The 22,026-nt window shown below is 51.1% G+C and overlaps 1 protein-coding gene and 3 non-coding genes across 4 annotated transcripts in view; 2 read left to right on the top strand and 2 right to left on the bottom strand.

Annotated features, from left to right (window-relative positions):
• Positions 1-4,692: 4,692 nt before the first annotated feature.
• LOC119104677 (uncharacterized) overlaps positions 4,693-22,026 on the top strand; it is a 47,777-nt gene continuing 30,443 nt past the window's right edge. Inside the window, exons 1-15 of the mRNA XM_037228396.1 lie at positions 4,693-4,708; positions 5,029-5,210; positions 6,513-6,632; positions 7,582-7,773; positions 8,250-8,513; positions 9,823-9,884; positions 10,351-10,487; positions 14,736-14,832; positions 15,402-15,511; positions 16,580-16,612; positions 16,674-16,797; positions 18,190-18,360; positions 18,887-18,960; positions 19,298-19,342; positions 19,719-19,846. Coding sequence (XP_037084291.1) covers positions 4,693-4,708; positions 5,029-5,210; positions 6,513-6,632; positions 7,582-7,773; positions 8,250-8,513; positions 9,823-9,884; positions 10,351-10,487; positions 14,736-14,832; positions 15,402-15,511; positions 16,580-16,612; positions 16,674-16,797; positions 18,190-18,360; positions 18,887-18,960; positions 19,298-19,342; positions 19,719-19,846 — 1,755 coding nt within the window. The remainder of the gene's footprint in view (positions 4,709-5,028; positions 5,211-6,512; positions 6,633-7,581; positions 7,774-8,249; positions 8,514-9,822; positions 9,885-10,350; positions 10,488-14,735; positions 14,833-15,401; positions 15,512-16,579; positions 16,613-16,673; positions 16,798-18,189; positions 18,361-18,886; positions 18,961-19,297; positions 19,343-19,718; positions 19,847-22,026) is intronic.
• TRNAS-AGA (transfer RNA serine (anticodon AGA)) lies at positions 8,803-8,884 on the bottom strand. Its single transcript has one exon. It is a non-coding gene; the product is annotated as a tRNA-Ser (tRNA).
• Positions 21,169-21,250, top strand: TRNAS-AGA (transfer RNA serine (anticodon AGA)). Its single transcript has one exon. It is a non-coding gene; the product is annotated as a tRNA-Ser (tRNA).
• Positions 21,694-21,775, bottom strand: TRNAS-AGA (transfer RNA serine (anticodon AGA)). The gene has a single exon. It is a non-coding gene; the product is annotated as a tRNA-Ser (tRNA).

Below are 22,026 nucleotides of genomic sequence, written 5' to 3'. Positions count from 1 at the left end.
TACAATCCTCCAGAAACCGCAAAGGACGCTAGGATAAGACAGGCATTAGGAGACATCTGACTCTCTTGGAAAGTACATCTTTTAAATGCACCCAAACCCAGCCGTCTGTTCCGCCTGAAGCTAAAGCAATGACTTCTTTGATTTGCTGGCAGACTGCTATTAGTAATGTGATTCGATACTTCCTTTAAAAAGTTGTTCTCAGTACCTATCTACGCAGCAGTTACGCCATCCAGTCAGGGAAATTACAAAACAATCCCAGTTTCCTTGAGCACTTAGCATTTTCTCTTTACGTTTCTCACTGGTCAATCATCCTGTAATATCACATCATTCCATAGCACAGATCATTTTCTCGACCATGACTGCTGCTGTTTGAAAGTAATAAAGAACGCGAGTCGTTCGTTACTGAATACGTTCACTCGATTTGAAGACGTAAGACCGCTATGGGCTGTAGGCGTGAACCTGTGGTGTGGATTATGTGTTCGTGAGAGTGGGATGCTGGTCAAGAGAAGCTCTAGACTTACAAGACGGATAAACGGACTCTGACTTCACCCCGACTCTGGCCGGCTCCGGAGCGACTCACTCTGACTCTGACTCCAACTTCATAGCATTGTTCTGTACGCTGTGGGAATTTGGCTCTTCTAGACAAGGGGCGTCCAATTGGTCTGTGCAAAAGAGAATCAGTCTTTTAAAATTCAGTATTTCGAAAACTACAAGATGTAGTTCAACATGTGGCTGTCCGAAAAGCATGCCCTTAACACGTGCACGCTATGGATTGTTATCTAAGTGCGTCATAATGCGGCAGTGCTGCCAACGAACTTCGGTGGGCTCGGGTCGTGCATGCATGTCACTGACGTCGTCGTCCTTCTCCAGTTGCCAGATGTTGCCAGATGACTGTCAAAACATTTGTGCTCCTAATCCTTCGGCGCGGGATTTTTACCAACCAAACTGTAAAACCTGCCAAACTGAATCGCATCCCAGGGTGGAGGCCGACCGATGGATGCACAAGGGCTCAGAACTGACACTCGCACGTGTTTAATGGACGAGGGCCCAGAAACTGACGTCCCCATGTGTTAAATGCACGACAACTCAGAACTGACTCTCGCGCCACGTGTTAAACAAGGATTGGCGGCGCGCCAGCAGGACCCTGGAAGCATGCTGAAATGTAAACTCAGCCAGGAGCGTGGAGAGCGTGGATGTAAAATAGTTTGCGGCGCGTTTGCGGGTGCAGGTGAGAGAATGTGCGCTGGCGTTCAGGAGCGTCAATTGTTTCCCGTACGGTTGCGTGACCGAGCCAAATTCGAAAAATGTGCTGTGGTGTGTACAAGACTTCTGCGGTTTGCCTCCCCACCTTTGCGCGGCATGTTCAGTTGGCACGCTCTTGCTGCGCCATCGACTTGTTGTATCCAGCTGATTGCACAATGTGCGGATCCGTCCGGATGCCATCACTCCATGCTGCACAAAGGTGCCTACCGAGTTTCCGAGAAACTAAATCGCACTGGCTCCAGCCATGGCCCATTGTCCTGGACTCCTTGAATTTCCATTTGCAATGCAAAATGTTTTGATATAGAAGTTAACTTAGTGATATTTTCCTACCCTCTGTGAATTTGTCGCTGAACCGGTTCTTGGCGTGAGATGCCCGTGACGCCCGTCACGTGACGAGGTCTTGGCTGGGTTTTGAAACGCGTACGTGCGAAAATAAACGCGCGCCCACCTGGCCCATTGTGCAGCCTCACAGACAGCTGGGGCAAATAGGAATTAGGTGGTTTATAAACACGGTGTCGGTCTATTCCCCGTCGTTTGTCTGCGGCTGTGCTGCTTTTACACGCTGTGGTGGGGTCACGTCGTCCCGGTGGGGGAGTAATGGTACGCCAGGGAGGGGACTCATGTTGCCCGGTGGGGGAGTAATGGTACACCAGGGAGGGGACTCATGTTGCCCAGTGGGGGAGTAATGGTACGCCAGGGAGGGGACTCATGTTGCCCAGTGGGGGAGTAATGGTACGCCAGGGAGGGGACTCATGTTGCCCGTGGGGGAGTAATGGTACACCAGGGAGGGGACTCATGTTGCCCGTGGGGGAGTAATGGTACACCAGGGAGGGGACTCATGTTGCCCAGTGGGGGAGTAATGGTACGCCAGGGAGGGGACTCATGTTGCCCAGTGGGGGAGTAATGGTACAGGGAGGGGACTCATGTTGCCCAGTGGGGGAGTAATGGTACGCCAGGGAGGGGACTCATGTTGCCCAGTGGGGGAGTATGGTACACCAGGGAGGGGACTCATGTTGCCCAGTGGGGGAGTGATGGTACACCAGGGAGGGGACTCATGTTGCCCAGTGGGGGAGTGATGGTACACCAGGGAGGGGACTCATGTTGCCCAGGTGGTGCGGAGTGATGTGTACACCCAGGGAGGGCGACTCATGGTTGCCCAGTCGGGGAGTAATGGTACACCCAGGGAGGGAGGGAAGCCTCATGTTGCCCAGTGGGGGAGTTGATGGTACAGCCAGGGAGGGGAACTCATGTTGCCCAGTGGGGGAGTGAATGGTACAGCCAGGGAGGGGAAGCTCATGTTGCCCAGTGGGGAGTAATGGACAACCAGGGAGGGGACTCATGTGCCCAGTGGGGAGTGAATGGTACACCAGGGAGGGGAACTCAATGTTGCCCAGTTGGGTGAGTGAATGGTACGTCCAGGGAGGGGAACCTCAATGTTGCCTCAGTGGGGGAAGTGGATGGTACGAAACGCCAGGAGGGGACTCATGTTGCCCAGTGGGGGAGTGAAGGGTACACCAGGGATGGGACTCAGGTTGCCCAGTGGTGGAGTGATGGTACACCAGGGAGGGGGAATCATGTTGCCCAGTGGGGGGAGTGATGACACAGGGAGGGGACTCATGTTTGCCCATTGGGGGAGTGAGTGGTACCACCAGGGAGGGGGACTCATGTTGCCCAGTGGGGGAGTGATGGTACACCAGGGAGGGGACTCATGTTGCCCAGTGGGGGGAGTGAATGGTACACAGGGAGGACTCATGTTGCCCAGGGGGGAGTAAATGGTACACCAGGGAGGGGGACTCATGTTGCCCAGTGGGGGAGTGATGGTACACCAGGGAGGGGACTCATGTTGCCCAGTGGGGGAGTAATGGTACGCCAGGGAGGGGACTCATGTTGCCCAGTGGGGGAGTAATGGTACGCCAGGGAGGGACTCATGTTGCCCAGGTGGGGGGTAATGGTACACCAGGGAGGGGACTCATGTTGCCCAGTGGGGGAGTAATGGTACTACGCCAGGGAGGGGACTCATGTTGCCCAGTGGGGGAGTAATGGTACGCCAGGGAGGGGGACTCATGTTGCCAGTGGGGGAGTAATGTAACACCAGGGAGGGGACTCATGTTGCCCAGTGGGGGAGTAATGGTACGCCAGGGAGGGGACTCATGTTGCCCAGTGGGGGAGTAATGGTACGCCAGGAGGGGACTCATGTTGCCATTGGGGGAGTAATGGTACGCCAGGGAGGGACTCTATTTGCCCAGTGGGGGAGTAATGGTACGCCAGGGAGGGGACTCAATGTTGCCCAGTGGGGGGAGTAATGGTACACAGGGAGGGGGACTCATGTTGCCCATTAGGGGAGTAATGGTACACCAGGGAGGGGACTCATGTTGCCCAGTGGGGGATTAATGGTAACGCCAGGGAGGGGACTCATGTTGCCCAGTGGGGGAGTAATGGTACGCCAGGGAGGGGACTCATGTTGCCCAGTGGGGGAGTGATGGTACTTCAGGGAAGTCATGTAATCCCAAGGACGCAACACAGGTCACCCTTGGAGGGAATTTGCATATATATATATATATATATATATATATATATATATATATATGTATGTGTGTGCGGTATGTGTGTGTGTGTGTGTTGTGTGTGTTGTGTGTGTGTGTTGTGTGTGTGTGTGTGTGTGTGTGTGTGTGTGTGTGTGTGTGTGTGTGTGTGTGTGTGTGTCTCACAAGACATCTCAACGCATTTGATTACCTTTGTTTACAGTATTGCCTACATCACGACAACCTTCACCCAACGCGATGAAATTTGCAGTCTTGCGGAATAACTGAGACGTGATATTAGTATCGCGAATCGCAGAACTCTTCGGTCCATAGTCCTCGGTGAGGTGTGCGAGCGTATTAACACACCAGATGGGGAGGACAGTCCGAACAATGATTCCATCCGCGATGAAATTTGATGTCTGCATCTGAATTCACGTTTTCTTCCACTTAGACACCTGCACAACTGCACGCCTAACGCAGGCACCAGTTACAGCTGCATAAAGCTAAAGTCTTAAGTCAAGAAGCAGATATAGAGCTCAATCTCACAACACCTCACAATACGCCTATGTTCTTGCGTCATTAATTTTACCGATGTCTCTTTCACAGTTGTTCCTTTATGCAGCGTGAGCTCAACCTACGTTTACCGCTCCTTGCGGGGGCGAAGCTTTGGAACATGTGTTTGGGTCAAGCGGCCATAAAATGGCTTAACCTGCTCACAGATGGCGAAAAACCTGTCACCCCAGATTTAACTATGGCAGCTGTCGAAATTAGCGGCCGAAGCGCCCTCAACTAAATGCGAACTTACACTCTGTTTTCCCGAATTGGCGCCAATTAATCGTTCGGTGTGCGTATTTCCCATGATGAATGTGCGTTTGCATGGCAAAACACGTTAGCTGTTTAGAAACAGATGTTGCTCACTCACAGTGAGTGATATTTAAGTCAATGAAACGACCTAATGAAACTCCCCGCATTACGGTATTTGTGTCAATACCGCGGGCCGTTCTGGCAGATCAGTTGCGAAAAGCCCTCGGTGGTGCCACTGATCAGGGGCGCGCTCAGGTTGGCTCATTAGGGTCTCCGACATTAATCCACCCCACCACAAGAACAGAAACAACCTGGGAGGTACGATTTGTACTGTTTCGATGCAAATTCGTATCCCAATTTCAGCGGAAATTTGCATTTCCGGTGGCGTCATCCACTCCTGCTCTCGCCTCTGTCTCTGATCAGCTGATTCTCCCGCCAGAAATAGAGGCGCCTTCCGAGACGGAAGTAGGCCGTGCGAGGGAGGCGGCTGCGCGGCTGTCTGCCTCCCCCGACTCGCCTAGTTCGCCGACCGACCACAGCTTGCCGGCCGGCGCCACTGTCGCCGAGCACGTGACCGAGCTCCAGAAGAACCTCAGCGAGGATTTCAGCAAGAAGCTGCAGGTGGGAGGGGGGGGGGGGGCGGCGGAAACTGCCCGTGTGTTGACCTGTCGGTGAAATTCCACGGGGCTCAGGTCGCAATAAAAACAAAACACGTGACGCGTGACGCTAAACCCCGCCCCTGAAACGTCAGAACACCGTTAAAAATAGCGGGCGATAGATAGTTTTATACCATTCAAAACAAACTTAGCTACCTAGTGCCTAACAGCTAATTCAAGGCGACTTTAGTCTTCCGATTGAGCAGCTGTTGTTTCGCTGGAGTTGCCAGCCAAGCGGCCGCCGCCAAGTAGTCTGTTGGCTCTCCCGGGAGAACCGCCGCAGGTGTGGCGCGTGACGTCGACAGAAATACTTCTGAGCGCAGAATCGGTCACGGACAGCTAATTCTGGATTGCTTCGGAAACAAGCCACAGAAGAGAGGCGGTAGCGGTTGAACTGACGCGCTACCCGCGAGTGGCAACGCGCTTTCCACCAAATTCAACTCACTTCGGAAATTGGCTCCCTGTTTTCATGCTAAATTACTCTGCTGATTGTTGTCGTCTGTCAGAGAGACCTGATATGCCAATTGACAACACTTAACAATTTTTAAAATTTTTGATATTTTCAGCTCGCTCGCTCAACAAAACTCCGGCCACGTGCCAAACCATCGATACTACCCACCATACTTTCTGGGTTCTATGCATGGTTCTATGATAGTGTGACACAGCTTATGCACTGAGATCCGAGAATTGCGTTCGACTTTCATAACACAAAATTAAAAAATTCGTCCGGTACCGAGAAGTGGCCGAGAAGAAATTTCATTTATTTTGGTTGATGCATCACAACGGGTGTGATATTTTTGCGGTGTTAATCTACACCTTGCTGCATTGTGACACCCGATGACGCCCTTTAAGGCTAAAAAACCGAGATGGCCGACGCGCCCCTAAAGCTTAATAGCTTGCTAACTATACGATCCTGGGCGTAATTACACTCGGGTGTTATTATCCCGGGCCTAATTACACCATTGCAATCGGCACTTTGGTATGGCCTGGGATACATTACATTCACTTATCTTACACCTGTGCGACTTGAAACCATGTGATGCGGTACACGCTATGGCCTAGCACACCGTTGGTTGTATTAGATTAAGACATCGAGCAACTCTCGACGTTAGCATACAGTCAACCTCCAATGATAATGCCACACTTTGCTTTTCGATATTTTAAAGTCATGACACATTACTCCATCTCACATCGCATGCCCATGACTGTGTGACTCGCTGACACATTGCAACCCGATGACACCCGGAATGACACTGGATGTCGTCAGGAATGGGAGCGGAAGCGGAGTGGGGGCCAAAGTCAGAGCCGGCCGCCGGAGCCAGAGCCGGAGAGACCCGAGAGACGCAGCCGGAAGGAGGAGGTTGAGCGGCAGCGAAAGGTCACGCAGGTCAGTGCAGGGTCAACCGACACGGCAGCAGAATTTTACATGAAAAGGTGACGGAAAAATGGAAACCGAAACAGCGCGCAGACTGAGGGTGTCTTCACTCCAGGAATATTTTTGAAAGCCAGCTCTATCCGTTTCATTTTTAGGTGAAACGCTGAAAATTAATCCCGCATTTGTTTTGGATATTGCAGACTATTCACAGCCGGTCAGCTCAGGTCATTGTATTGTTCTCATCATAATGGGGAGTTGTGTGCTCGAGATTCCATTTCATCCTCTTTTGAAACCATTCTGCTTAACATATGCTAATTACAACGCATTTGGTCATGCCGATATTTTGCCTTCTTCGTGCATTTCCCATGCACTTGTCACGCCATTTATTGCAAATTGTGGAAAGCGGGGCCATAACAATGGAAAAGACGCTCTAAAAGGACCGGGCCTACAGCAAAAGTGTGTCATTAACGTGCGATGTATAGAACAAGCCGAAGCATGTTCTTTCAAAACCAGTTGCTTCCTCACAGTTCGCCCAAATTTAATGTCATTAACTACTCCCGAGCTGCCGCAACTTGGAACAGCACTCCGCCAATGTACAGAATCCATACTCGAGAAGAAGGTTTGCAGAATCAATGCCGATTCGGGAGCGAGTGGCTGACAGGTAGAAGGGTACCACGTGTGCCAATGAGAGGTGCCTCTACGTTTGACGGATACTGAGCAAAATCGTAATAAAGAGTACGCTGGCAGAAATTTGAAGAAAAATTCCAGCACGTTAAGTGTCAGTTTTTTTCTCTCTTATTTTCGCAAGGCTCTTGAGCATGTGCAGTATGTTTGCGCAGCTTACTGCCCTTGTCCACAGTCCGGTAACAGGCTAAAAAAATACAAATATACACCACCAAAAAGGGATTCCCCGTCGACCCAATCCGTTTCACGCCGTATTTGAACTCGCCCGCGGCCGCAGGTGCAGCACGAGGAGCAGCTTCCGGCTGAGTTCCGGCGGAGGCTGCACGAGTGGGAGCGCAAGCAGCGCGAGGGCAGCGGCCGCCGGAAGCGGACCGACGAGGGACCGGAAGTCCGGCGGAAGTTAACCGACGGCGAGCGGCGGCGCGGCAAGCAGGAGTACCGGGAGACACGCAGTCAGATGTCGCCACAGGTGCGGCTGGGATGGATTGAGGACCACTGGAGTTGGGAGAGCGAAAGCTGCTGGCGCCGGTAGAAAATGGTGGAAACGGGACTTTGAATAGCCTCAGGGGTGACAAGTCATCTCGTATGCAGGAGTGGGATGCGATGTTTTTGCACCTTTACATCCCGGCCATAGCATTTGCAGACGACCAGGCTCGGCATGCTCTGTTCGGGCCGTTCTTAGATCGTGGAGAATAATATTTATATCTGTCTGAAACGTCGGCCTGAGTGTCCTCCTCCAGCCACCCACAAGCGTTGGAGGATTCGCCGAACACGCCACCAGCCTGTGCGTGTTGCAGTCTGCCAATGTTATCGCGACCTCTGAGAGAGAAGGATGGGTGTTCGATCTCTGCCCACGTGGCGCTTAGAGTCACCGCCGCATTGCGCCACAGTTCTGGCAACAGCTGTGCCCCTCCCTACCTGTGATCCTGTGCCCCGTTGCCCCAGGCGGTGGAGGAGGAGCACCTGCCAGCCGAGTTCCGCAAGCGCCTCACGGAGTGGGAGATCGCCAAGGCCCTCGCCGGAAAATCGCAGCAGAACGTGGAGCAACTGCAGAAGAACCTGCCGCACGAGTTCAACAAGAAGTACGAGGAGTGGAAGCTGATGAAGGCCGGCCGGCTGAGTCCGGGCTGCCAGAAACGGAGGGCAGCGGAGGTGCGCCGCCAGACGCGCACCAAGGACCTGCAGTGGCTGGAGCGGGAGCTGCAGAAGGTGAGAGTGGGGGTGGCAGCGGGAGCTGCAGAAGGTGAGAGTGGGGGCGGCAGCGGAAGCTGCAGAAGGTGAGAGTGGGGGCGGCGGCGGGAGGCCGGGCCAGGGATTGCTGGCGCGGAGACAGAAACCTCTGTAAGGTAGTTCAGTAGCCTCACTTCATCCGCTACATTAAACCAGTCGCACACTTCAGCTGAGCAGCGCGGGTACTGCTGGTGTTGGGGAGAGATGTCAGACTGGTGGCTTGGAGGTGGAGGTAAGGCTTCCATGGTGTGCAGCATAAATAACTCGACGCAGCCGGTAGGACTCGAACCTACGCTCCCAGAGGGAATCTGATTTCTAGTCAGACGCCTTAACCACTCGGCCACGGCTGCCCGCAACATGCGAGCATAGAGCACTTGCGCCAGAAATGCATGACGGAGCTTTGTGCACGTCATTTACTCCCCCCCCCCCCCTCCCCCTCACCGACCGCAGCCAATCCGCCACGTCACAGTTCGGAGGGCTTGGGGCGTCACGACCACTGTCAGAGACGTACCAATCGAAAGCGGGAGGGCGGACGGAGAGGGGCATCGCCGACACACGCCAAAACAAGGAACATATCACACATACGCGTATTCGGCTTAAATGCAGTGGGAGCCATCTACTGCCCCTTCTGGGCGGTGAATAGCTCCCATTGGCGGCAGCGCCATGCACAATTTTGCTCTGTTGTCTGTGAAGCAAGAAAATGTCTTATGCGCTCGGCTTCGTACGCTCATAAGCCGGGCGCTGCGATGCGTCACTAAAGCCAACTGTCATTGATAAAGACGTCGGCGAAGGCCGAGGTCAGGTACTGGCGACGATGGAGAAAGTGACAGAAGTGCGATCAGAAAGTGTGAATGAATCGAGACTTTGGGTACTCGGTGTCATTTTGTTGGATATGCTGTCTTTGTAAAGCAAGAACCACATTTATCACTTCACTTATTTTATCATAGATATATGCAGGAGGCCTTGAGGTTTTTCGGCATTGTAAGCTTGAATTCTCATTCTGATAGTAAGCTAACTCCGCTATGCCGAGAAAACAGGTTAAACGGCCTTATAATGCAAGCATTGGCTATATCGACCCAGTTATGTGCTTGACTACGCTGAAAAAACTGAGGTTGAGTTTTTTATATAACCAGTGTTTGCATGATGACGTCGCTTGATCAGTACTTTCTTGTATGCCGAACCTTGATTACTGTCAGAATAAAAGCTCCAAATCACAACTGTCCTCCCCTCTATGTGTATGCTTCTGTGCCCTTCAGTTCTTCTGTTCACGTTTTTCTATGCGCCATAGGTGGAGCGAGAGAAGGGTCGCCTGGAGAGAGAGCGGGAGAAGTACCTAGACCGGGAGGCTCGGTAAGCGTCCGACGACCTCTAGCCTCTGCGCAGGCCCAACGACCTGTAGCCTCTGAGCAGGTCACACTTGTCGAGGTTTTCTTTTCCAGAAGTTTGCAACGGGGAAACGTAACTATAAAAATGCCACTTTAAAATTCCCTGAGCGCGCTGCAGGTACATAAAATTTCTTACACGGTGTAAAACTGCATCGCGTGTTTTCGATTCACGGTTTACGGGCCTTCCTAGATTTTAAACTGTCAACTTTATCCACGCCCGCATTAACGCATGTCATACATTCGATACTGGGGGAGAACGTGACTCCAGGGGAAAGTGTGTGAATACGCCTCTGCTTACAGCCCAGTGTTTTCGTCACAAGCCGTTGACTGTTTCCCCTCAGACTCGAGCGCGTTCGGGATGGGTACTGAAGGAGTCTCCTGTTCTGCCCAGCCCAGTGTTTTCGTCACGAGCCGTTGACTGTTCCCCTCAGACTCGAGCGCGTTCGGGATGCTATGCGCCGACCCAAGGAGGACAAGGTGACCATCAAGACCGCCGAGGGAGAGTTCCGCTTCGAAGGCATCAACAAGAACTTCACCAAGAAACTCTACGAATGGGAAGAGAGGCGAGGTGGGAACAGCCTGCGTCAAGTCATAACGTTGTGGAGGGAATTGCTATGTAGACTAGGGAGTGGTCGGGACTTCGAAATGAGGGACGTACTTCCGCAACGATGTGCGTGCCTGTTTGTAAGGAGATTTAAAGCACGTGAGTCGGCTGGTTCGAAGCCCTCCTAGTTTCTGCGCACCTGATGGTGGCAAGGTCCCCAAAAGAAAATGCAATGATGGAGACCTATAAGATGCGGTCAATACGGGATCATTTTGCGCTTACTCAACCACTCAAAGTCCAATTTGGCAAAGCACCGCCTTCTGGACAAACTTGCTATGCAAAGTTACCCCGGGCTTTGATCACGATTGTGAAGTGTTTAGACGTCTGCGCTTAGTGGTGTCCCGCTCGAAACGACGTCAGAAAATGAAGTAACGAGGGGCAGGCGCAAAAAAACAGTTGCTTCGCAGCTATAGCCCATTGTTTGATACAAAGCGGCGTTATGTAGGTAATGCGAGTCCCCACAGTGTTCAACCAGAAAATGACTTGAATTATTATCCCACCTCATTTCATTTTTGTGTTTGCTGTCCGCAACACACCCGTACTTTCCAATTTGATGACACCTTCGATTTTATTAGAAACTTCTGTTTCCGAATCGTCGTCCAGGTGCTACGGCGGAGATCATGTACAGAAGTGTTGGGACCATTAAGACCCTGGCAGTGCAGATGCGGTCATAGCGTTCGAACCAGACCGGAGCGGTGTTTGATGACCGACTTGGCGCGTTACCCAGTCCATTGTCAGAGAGGGCTGTGGACTGTCATCAAAAAGTTCGTTGTTGGCCACCGTTTACTTCTGGGACTTGTACCAGTCGGTTACAAGCTATGCACGACATACAAAAAAAACATTTATGAATTTGATTGCCTTCCATTAGGGACTTCTATGAGCAGCCAGCCTGGAGTCGAAGTTTACTTAAGACTATATCACGCCATGAAGTGTTCCTTTTTATCGCTAACGTTGTCAAAAGCGAAGTATATCCGTTTCACGTACTTGGTAGGAACGTCATCTATTTCACATAAAAATAGAAGTAAAAAATGATCAGAAAGGTTTACAATCGAAACTAATGTATGCACAAATCGAATATAGATGTGGATAAGACAGCAGTATTTGCCTTATTCCCCGGGAAAAACCGGAGAACAGAGATATAGTTGGGTTGATATTTCGGCGACATGCCTTTATCGAAATAGTAGCAAAAGTGAAAAATGGACTAAATTGAACTTCTGCTATTGTTTCAATAAAGGCATGTTGCCGAAACATCAACCCAACTATATCTCCATTCTCCGGGTTTTCCTAGGAATAAGGCTAATACTACTGTTTTGTCCATGTGAGCAATGTTCCTCGCTAATGCACTGAACAACTCGAATATAAATGTCATGATCAACGGAATCGACGACTACAAAAGAGACGAGAAAAATCGGGTAGATGAAAGCGAGAGGAGGAAAGCAACTTTCAGTGTCATACGAGGTAGACATTGAAAAAGAGGACACGAAAACACACGAAGGCTTCGAATGGCACGAAAAACTGAGGGCGGATTTTGCAGACCACTTAAGCCGAGCGTCCTCATCACACGTAACCAAGCTGCGGATTTTTACACTAACGCTATTCACAATGCTGTTTGCTAATTTGCCGCCTCCTTGACCTAGGGAAAGATGCTGGACTCGTAATCCAGTGGCACTGGATACCAGAGTGGGCGCATTGTTTGACCTGACTGAAATGAAAAGGCCAGCTGGCAACCGGTCAACGAGGGTCAACCGAGGCCTGGGGCGGCCGAACCGCAGCATTGTGCGGCACGTAAAACCCTCCGCGTTCCTGTCTGCCGAAAGGGCGGAGGCAAAATTATCTGTTGGACTGGACAGCACGCTTGTGGTCGGGTCCGGGGTACACGCAACAAGCTATGCTCAGCAGATACTCCGAATCTGAAATCACCCATGCAAACTATTCGAAAAAAAATATTTAAAAAAGTCAGAAAACTGCCTGCAGGCTTGACTCAACGGTTCACATGACCAAAAGATCGCGAAAGAAAACTGAAGTTGACTTACCGAACACTGGGGGGCTCCAAATGTAAAAAAGACATTCATATAAGCTGCACAGATGCAGATACAAGGGCAGTTATTGGCAGTTGTATGACCGATGAGGAAGACATATCTTAACAAACGGTTGCTGAGAAGGCTCCAGGTTCCTCGAACGTTGATGACCGATGATGAAGATACATCTCAACAAACGGTTGCTGAGAATGCCCCAGGCTACTCGAAAGTCCACTGAGCCCGGGCCTCGGCTGTGGCGGTTCCTGTAGATTTGATAATCTCGGTTGTGGAAGCAGGCTCGATGCCCTGGGCCGAGTCGGCTCCGGTCTGGTCAACGGTCCCAGTGTGGCAGATCAATACCCCCAGAGTTTTCCCCGGGACTTGCTTTTGGCATTCTGTGCATAGCTTTTCACCGACTGATTAACATCCCAGGAATAAACGGTGGCCAACAATGGACCTTTCGGTGATGGGCCGTGAAGTTTGTTGTGTCATGACATTTCACCTTTTGGTGATAGCGGCCGATAAAGCGAACTTTCGTTGGTCGCTTTATGCTTTCGGTGCAATGGGTTGACGCAAACCTTGTCTTGTGAACTGTGTGAACGCTTCATAATCACTGTTCACGTAGTAACGTCTATCCAATCAAAGCTATCGCCGCTAACAGAGCCAGCGTTGAGACGACCTTTGCCCTTAGGTGAGGGGAAGGAAGTTAATAACCGCGACGTCAGAATCTTCAAACCATGACTCCAGCCGTCTGGGGTCCGGACCAGTCCCGGACCTGGACCAGTCCGGGATGGGGCCGACAGGAGATAACTGCCAGGGGTGTCGGCGTGGGCCGGGCCGGCCGATAGGGGCTGGGTTGCGCGCGGGGTCGGAGGGCAGAGGGCTGGGTAGCACTTGGGGCCGGACGGCAGAGGGCTGTGTAGCGCGCGGGGTCGGTCGGCAGAGGGCTGTGTAGCGCGCGGGGTCGGTCGGCAGAGGGCTGTGTAGCGCGCGGGGTCGGTCGACAGTGGACTGGGTAGCGCGCGGGGTCGGTCGACAGTGGACTGGGTAGCGCGCGGGGTCGGTCGACAGTGGACTGGGTAGCGCGCGGGGTCGGTCGACAGTGGACTGGGTAGCGCGCGGGGTCGGTCGGCAGAGGGCTGTGTCGCGTGGGGTCGGTCGGCAGAGGGCTGGGTAGCGCGCGGGGCCGGACGGCAGAGGGCTGTGTAGCGCGCGGGGTCGGTCGGCAGAGGGCTGGGTGGCGCGCGGGGTCGGCCGACAGTGGACTGGGTAGCGCGCGGGGTCTGTCGGCAGAGGGCTGTGTAACGCGCGAGGCCGGCCGGCAATACCGCGCCAGTCCAGTACGCTCAGCGGTGGTTGCATCTGCACTGTTTGGGTTTTAACGAGTCTCCACCGACCCATTGATGAGTTTTGATGAAGCATTGAACGACAATTCTGAAAATCGAAGTTGTTAACGAATCGAAGGTGGAAACAACTCGGGAATTGGGCTTTTGAGGTAGAAATGCGTAACAATCACAGGATGGTGCCAATAATGCAATGTTCCTTTTTCATCACCTCTTGGATCATTTTATGAGCTACATAGCGCCCTTTAGGCTCGAAATAATGTGTTGTGGTTGCGGGATCATCATAGCTGAACTTTACGAACGTTCGTCATTAGGTCATTTTCTGACACCATCACTGGCGGAAAACGGCTAAGCACAGAGTCTATAACTCCAGAATAGTAATCAGAACAGGGGATAACATTGACGATCAAGTTTTCTCCACATCTGAGATGGTGGTACATACTCCACTGGTTGAGTACGCGTGGAATGATCCTACGGTCGTTGATTCTGGTCCTTTCAATGAACAAAAGCGTGCATCTCATCGCGGATCAGTTCATGTGCTGTGGACGATCCCCGCTTTCTCGCACTGGCTCAAAAGCCAGCACATGACGCCTGAGGTATGATGTTGACTTGAATTAACAATTAACCATCCTATGCGCTGTAATGCACCTTACAAGATCTTTAAGTGAATATGCTGTGCCAACGAGTACAATTTCGCCAGTTCCGAGACGCGAGTTCGACGAAAGGAAGCGTGATTCGACGCCAGCTCTGTCGGCTCTCCGCTGGCAGGAAAACATCGCCGAAGTTCACTAATGAGTAATGACCTCACCAGCTGACCGGATGAACCACCGCTGCGCCGTCCTCTTTCACAGGAATCCCGCCCGACTCGGAATCCTCGACCATCGCCCTGCTGGCACCGAACTACCAGCCGATGGACAAACAAGACCAGGAGGCCGGCAGAGTGGCCAGGTGGGGTCAGGGGTCAGGGCAAAGTGGCCAGGTGGGGTCAGGGATCAGGTGCAGGGCCGGCTGGGAAATGGTATAGCCGGTAGACTGGTAGGGGAAGGATGCCGGGCGGACAGAGGTAGACCGCGATGGCTGACACACCAGACATGATGCCAGGGGTGTAGCTAGGGGAGGGCCAGGGGCCCGGGCTCCTTCCTTAGGGCCGGGTTTGCTTTTTTCAGTATAGGTGGCGCCCGACAGGCAGTTTAAAACGGCGTGATGCGTATGCGTAGCCGTATGTATAACTATGGCTTCCGGAGAAATGTGAGAATGATGTTCCGTAGTGTGTTTATGATGACTGTGATTGATTGATTGATTGATATGGTTGACTGTGTGATAGTTTGCTCCTTCACTGCTGTGTGATAGCGGCCGCTCCTTCACTGCTGTGTGATAACGGTCACAGTCACTGGCATTGTAAGTCAGTGGAGATGTCATTCGCTGGTACACAACGCTGGCGATATCCCCCGTTGGTGTGCGCCGATGTTTGTGCTGCCATCTGATGCGCCAGCGCGCTGCCATCCGACACGCGTCAGGTGCAAGTCGGAAGGCAGCCTGGCCGAGCTGGCGTCGGCGGCGCTGGGTCAGCACAGCCGCCAGTCCTCCGAGGACAAGACAGGCGCAGGACTGGAGGGCACACTCGGAGGTGAGGTGGAGGGCGCGCTCAGAGGTCAGGTCCGCCACAGGCCGAAGGCTGAGCTGAAGGTCGATATATCAGCATGCGAGCTCTGAACACATGATTCCAAAAAGCTGAAGAGATGAAGAGCTGAAGAACTTCTTACTTCTAGCACAATTTCATTGACAGGAAAAAAGACGTGAATGCCATATAGCTATATAGCGTGTCATTTGTAAATGGATCTTCGTTCACCATATAGCCGAGTAGACCTGCAATGGGCCATCGATTCGGTGATAGCCTAAAAGTGCCTGTGACATGTCAATACCATACAAATGTTTGAGAAACATGGCGTACGTCACCGACTTTTACACGGCATTGCTTGCGGTTGTAGTGCTACGACTTAGATAGAAAATTGCCAATGTAAACGGTGCTTTGCGACCAAATATAATTGTTCGTTGTTGAGTCACTTCTCACACTTGTAACGTCGTTGATGCATCATGCCTATTCTTCCTTCTCGTCTCGCCAGCATTACGACTCTTTGCACCCTTTTGGCAAGCTCTCCGTCAGCTACCACAGTTACCTCCTACTTTTTTCATTTACATCCTACAAGACTACGAATTTTTTGCTTATTTTATACTTCAAGCCGACCTTACCAGGGGCAAAATGCATGAATGCGGCAAGGACCCTTCCCCTGAGCCTATGCCAATACAAAACCTTTTCCTTATTCGTCTTACTCTAACGATACCATGACGCCTGTTCTCCGTAGTTCTCTACAAATGTAACCTTCCTTTACTTCAGAGGGCCCTATAAAGACACTGTAACCTTCCTTTACTTCAGAGGGCCCTATAAAGACACTGTAACCTTCCTTTACTTCAGAGGGCCCTATAAAGACACTGTAACCTTCCTTTACTTCAGAGGGCCCTTATAAAGACACTGTAACCTTCCTTTACTTCAGAGGGCCTTATAAAGACACTGTAACCTTTCTTCTCCTCTCACATATTCCATAGCGCGACAAGCCGGTAACCTGCCCCAACACAATAACCCTAAATCCTCTCCAGCAGGCTCGAAACTGATACAATAGCTCCCCTTAACCGGCAGACGCTACGAAGGCGTGTTCGGAGCCGGACCTCCGTTCGACGACTGCGCCGACCGCCCGCCAGCTGAGCGGCCACGGCGGGCGGCGCGTGCGCAGTCATGGTGGACGTGGAGGAGGTGGAGGCGACGCCCCTGGAGGACATACCGCCCGTGCACGCGCAGGAGCCCGTGTACAGCTACGCCCCTGAAGAGGTCACGCGTCTCATCGACTCTAGTGGAAGGTTGGGATCACGGAAAAGGCGGAGTTAGGAATGAGATCACTTGATGGGAAACAGCTTGAATTAGCTGCGTAATTATAAAACTTCTTGTCATGCATGTATCTTGTTTCAGCGTAGAAATAGTGCGAAAGACTCGCAATTGGCTACAAAGAAGGGTTTTATTTTGAGTGAAGCCCTCTTCACTTTTTTTGGTCAAGGACTCCAATGTGCATATCGACAAATTTCGGATAGCTTCGCCTATCCGCCAAATATAATATTATTTCTTTACAAGTGCGTCTTATTCACGAAGTTTTATTGCTGGAAGCGTCAGGCTTTCAAAGCTAATCACCTAATCTGTTCAGGGATATTTATGATGCCTGTATTTCGTTCACAATGCTTACCACACTGTGTTTTGCAAACAAAGCCACGCCAAAGTCGCACCCAAGCGTTCCGCCTCATTGCAAAATTTGGAGCGTTTTATTGAAAGAATCGCTGATCGAGCGTGCGAGAAAGAGACGAAGAGAGGACAGATGAGAGAGCGCAGAGAGAGAGAGCGAGGAGAGAGAGAGGAGAGATGAGAGCGAGAGAGAGAGGAGAGAGAGGAGAGAGAGAAGAGAGAGAGAGAGAGAGAGAGAGATAAGCGAGAGAGAGAGAGAGAGCTAGCATCGACGAGAGAGATAGCTAGAGTAGATCGAGAGAGAGCTGCTATAGATGCTAGCAGTCGCCTGAGCTCTCGATAGAGCTATAGAGAGGATAGAGATCGAGAGCGCGTGAGCAGATATGAATAGATAGATCTGAGAGATTATAGCTCAGATCTATCGCTCTCTCGCTCTTCTCTCTCTCCCGTCTCGCTCCTCTACCTCCTATCTCTCTCTCTGAATCGCTCCCTCCTCTCTCTCTACCTTTCTCTCTCTCTCTCTTTCTCTCTCTCTCTCTCTCTCTATCTCTCTCTATCTCTTTCTTCACTTGATAGAGCCGTTTGGAATAATGGCTTTGTCACTCTCAAATGTATTGTCGACGGTGCTCCAGATGCGGTCGTCTGCCAGCGCTGTGCTTGTTTTATCGTTCTTCTTGCTTTTGAAATAACGATAAATCATGAAAAGGCATTTCAGCAAGTCAGTTATTCTATGAATGATTTGTAGTGGGACAGAATCTCGCCTTTCGACGCAAATCAGAAATGCGACCTCCTTTGACAAGCCGGACCAATTTCCAGAATAAGTCATGCTTAACGTGCTGGCCAAGTTCTGAGGATAGCACAGCGTGCATTAGGCCCATGCATTAGGGCCATGATAGGCCCATGGCCAATGCCTATCGGCGTCTATAGCAGCCTCAAACTGTAACTGTCAAGCAGCTTGACTTGACTTCATCAAGCTGTTGAGTAGCCCTGCGCATCAACAGCTGTTCGGTCCTTCGCAGCGACGGCGAAGTCCCTGGTTTCCTTCGACCAAACGATGACCTGCTGGTGACCTTTGAGGTGCCCGAGATGGCCTCGGGCGACCCCCAGCAGCCCGAGGGTACGTACTCCGGCCTGCTGGACGCCAACATCACCATCCTGGACAAGCTGAAGCAGAAGGAGGAGGTTTGCAGGTGAGAGGATGGTGCCGGATCAAGATCCCCTGAGAAGACTGTGTCCTCCCCACCTCCAAAATTCGAGGAAGCACTTAATTAGCCTACAACGTCGCATGGAAGTGAGGGCGCGGACCGTATTTCCACTCGTCAAAATTTCTCAAAAATTAACCGTCACCTGGTCGGCGTAGTTTACGTATTAGGACTTCACGTGCGATGTTTCTTCGATGCGCCGTCAGTGTCATTTGAGGCTTCTGTGACAATGTCATACGGTACACACCGGGGATTAATCCTAAGTGCAGTCGTTTTCTGGACGCTGGCTTTGTATACAGGGTGCTTTTACCTGTTGTATTATTCAAGCTGTGGAAATTCGTGCGTAGCCGTTTTTTCTGAACTGCTCGTCTCAACGTGAACCCTTAAAAAGCAGCGTGGTAAAGATAGCAAACATTTTCGTACTCGTGATTTCCTGCCTTTTGTTATTGCTCAGGCTTCAGTAAATCTTCGTAGGCTTCTCTCCGACCATTTTTAGAAACTGCGGACGTTGCAGGTGTTTGGAAGAGAAATTGGAAGAAATCGGTCAAAACATGATCAGCATTCAGCAAGAGCACAAACAGGAGCTTGGTAAGATCGCGAGCGTGATGGTACTGAGAAACTCTGGCTCCCTCACCAGTTAAAGATTTGAAAATCAGCGTAATTTAACAGTGCAAAATTAGCGTAATTCAACAGTTAGAAAATCAGCGTCATTCAACAGTTCGAAAACAGGGTAATTTAGCAGTTTGAAAATCGGCGTAATTAAACGGTTTCCAAATCAATACTTTGAATATCAGCGTATTTCAATAGTCCAAAAATGATCGCAATTTGCATGGGACACGTTGCACGAATTAACGGTGAGCCCGAACATGCTACCCACAAAAAATGAATCAGTTTCCGTTATAACGATTTTCTATTGTTCTGGCAGAGAAGCTGCGAAATCAGAAGACAAAGCTTCAACCGGCAGAGGAAGGTAACTGTCAAACACAGGCTCTCGTGATATTTGAACCATCTCAAGCATTTCCGGCGCGCATTAGATTTCAGTGTTTGATATTGCTATTAACTACTCAGGTGTCATTTGGGCTGATATGATTCTAACACGCGGTGATGCAACATTTCTGCAATGTCGCATGATGAAAATACATCAATGATGATTACAGGCGAGTAGGCTGGCAGGTATAATGCGTGCGTGCATTAACATACCACAGGCCCTGTGCATTTGATATGCCAAATTTTCGGCACACATTGTTTCGCCCGCGCCTCTGACATGGCTCCGCACCTGACTTTGACTCTGACTCCGGCCACTTCTCTGGAGCCGATTTTAACTCGGCGGCCCGCGTTCTCTGCAGGCGAAGGTCTGACGGAGGAGAGGAAGCTGATGGAGAACAACCTGCAGTTGCTGGAGAGCTTGCAACAGCGCTGTAACGAGCTGCAGGGTACTGGAGACCGGCTGAAGGAGGAGCGGGAACAGATACAGGTCAGGACTGGGACAGATAGGATGCAGTGTGCAGGATAGGAGGATGCAGACATAGATGGGTGCATGCGATTGATGGGCGCACGAAGGGGAGGGGACACGGGGAGGCAAGGGTGGGAGGGGATACAGATGACGAGCCGAAACGGGAACAAGGTAGAGATGGCAGCACATGCAGGTAATTGACGGGATGAGACCAAGTTGGAGGCAGGAATGGGCATTTACGCCAGGGACAGGACTAAATACAAATCCGGAACGGGAACAGGTGTTGGTAGAGGAAGGAAACAAATTTATGGCAGGTTCGCGGACCGGGGCATTTTAGATTGACGTGATAACGCTGAGAAGCCAATGGGACGGTGATCATAAGATCACACAGACATATGAGACATGGACCAGGCATGCAGGCGATGTTTTAGAACAGACATAGAAGAGAACGACATAGACGAGGGTGGTGGTTAGATGGTTGTTATGGTTAGATGGTTAGAAAGACATGTATGATTATGATGGTTAGAAAGACATAGAAGATAGGGTGATGGTAGGAACATTTACGGAAGAGCAAGAACTCATCTCGGTAGAAGACCATGACAGGGCACAGAAAATAAAGATTATTGAAATAAAAACGGATCTGGTGGCTTTGAAAAGTGAGTTGAATGCAATCTTGATTTTGATTCCACTGAGTGTATCTTATATGACCAAACGCTTCCCAGCTAATTTTATTATTACGACCCATATGTCATTTGTTCGTTTATCGGCAACTGATAGCGGTTCCGTGACCGTCTTAAAGTCAGAGCGTGGCCACGTGACACGTGCATAGTACGGCGAAGAGTGCGGGTAAGACATCCTCGATGGCACGGCAGAAATGCCGGAGTAGTTTGCAGGTGGTGTCATCTCGACGATAATAGCACTCAAATCCTGCCAAAATAATGGGAACAGAGTAAAGAGTGTATGCAGCAATGGTCGGTGCCACGTATTCCTCGGTTTGTCTCGTGGCGTTTGCTGGGATCGGTTCCGCCCACGCAGCTGGGCACAACTGGTGCGGCAATGACCAAGCAGAAAGTTCATCTGGCGCTGGAACACAACTTGTTAGTGGGCAAAGATGGTGGTGATGATTCATCTGGTGCTGGAATACAACTTGTTAGTGGGCAACGATGGTGGTGATTTTTTTAGTCTACGTCGCCGATGAGTAGTTATGCCGCCGATAAGGTATGATGTATGATGTAGATATTATGCATAGATAGATTTTGATACAGATATTGGAAATTTGGGTGCATTTATAGATGGATGAGCAGCATTTGTGGTAAAAAGTTGTGATGCGTGTACGTCCGGGGGCGGTCGTGGCCGAGTGGTTAAGGCGTCTGACTAGAAATCAGATTCCCTCTGGGAGCGTAGGTTCGAGTCCTACCGACCGCGTGCAATCTATCTTGTAGTCGAACCTAGGCTGGGTGTTACCTGGAACAGTTGTTACGGTTGCAGATATATGCGTTCTGTGTCATTGGTTTTGTAGATTGGTTCACGCTTGCCAATGAAGAATGCATTATTTGTTGTCAGATGCCTTCTTTCCGCTGTTTCTGTTCAGTTGTGCACTGTTTACGCATCACTCAACCACCATCGCACGGACCGCTGCGTTAGGGCCAAGTTCTTCCCTGCACGTACGCCAATAATGATGATAACCGTGCTTAAGACCAGGCCATCTCGGAAGAGGAGGTAAAGGGCTGCAGCTGTATCAAACTTGTAATCGAAACGACACCATCGGCATTTCCCCTCCCGTGCGTTTGCACAGAACGATCGGATCATCGCACGGCTAGCTACTCCAGCTAATATCCAACTTCAGCTCGACCGCACAAAACACTGCATGCGGTCGGTAGGACTCGAACCTACGCTCCCAGAGGGAATCTGATTTCTAGTGAGACGCCTTAACCGCTCGGCCACGACCGCTGTGCGCATTGCCACCTCACACTTTTTCGCCACAAATGCAGATCTTTCAGCGATGCGGGCGGGAAACCTACCATCACTGTCGGACTAGCGATTTGCTTGCGACCGCGGAAGGTAACGTCTACATTGACATGACCACACCAGTTGTATACAGCTTTGTGGTTGGAACCGATCCGAGCGGATATTAGTAAACAAACCGAGGATCGGGTGCCAACGACCACTGCCGGGTGACCTCCTACGCTTGTTCCGATTAT

Source organism: Pollicipes pollicipes, unplaced genomic scaffold (assembly GCF_011947565.3).
Source record: "Pollicipes pollicipes isolate AB1234 unplaced genomic scaffold, Ppol_2.1 Scaffold_6052;HRSCAF=7182_pilon_pilon_pilon, whole genome shotgun sequence".
NCBI lineage: Eukaryota > Metazoa > Arthropoda > Thecostraca > Pollicipedomorpha > Pollicipedidae > Pollicipes > Pollicipes pollicipes.
Note: the sequence above shows the minus strand (reverse complement) of the source record. Positions and strands in the feature narration are given on the sequence as shown.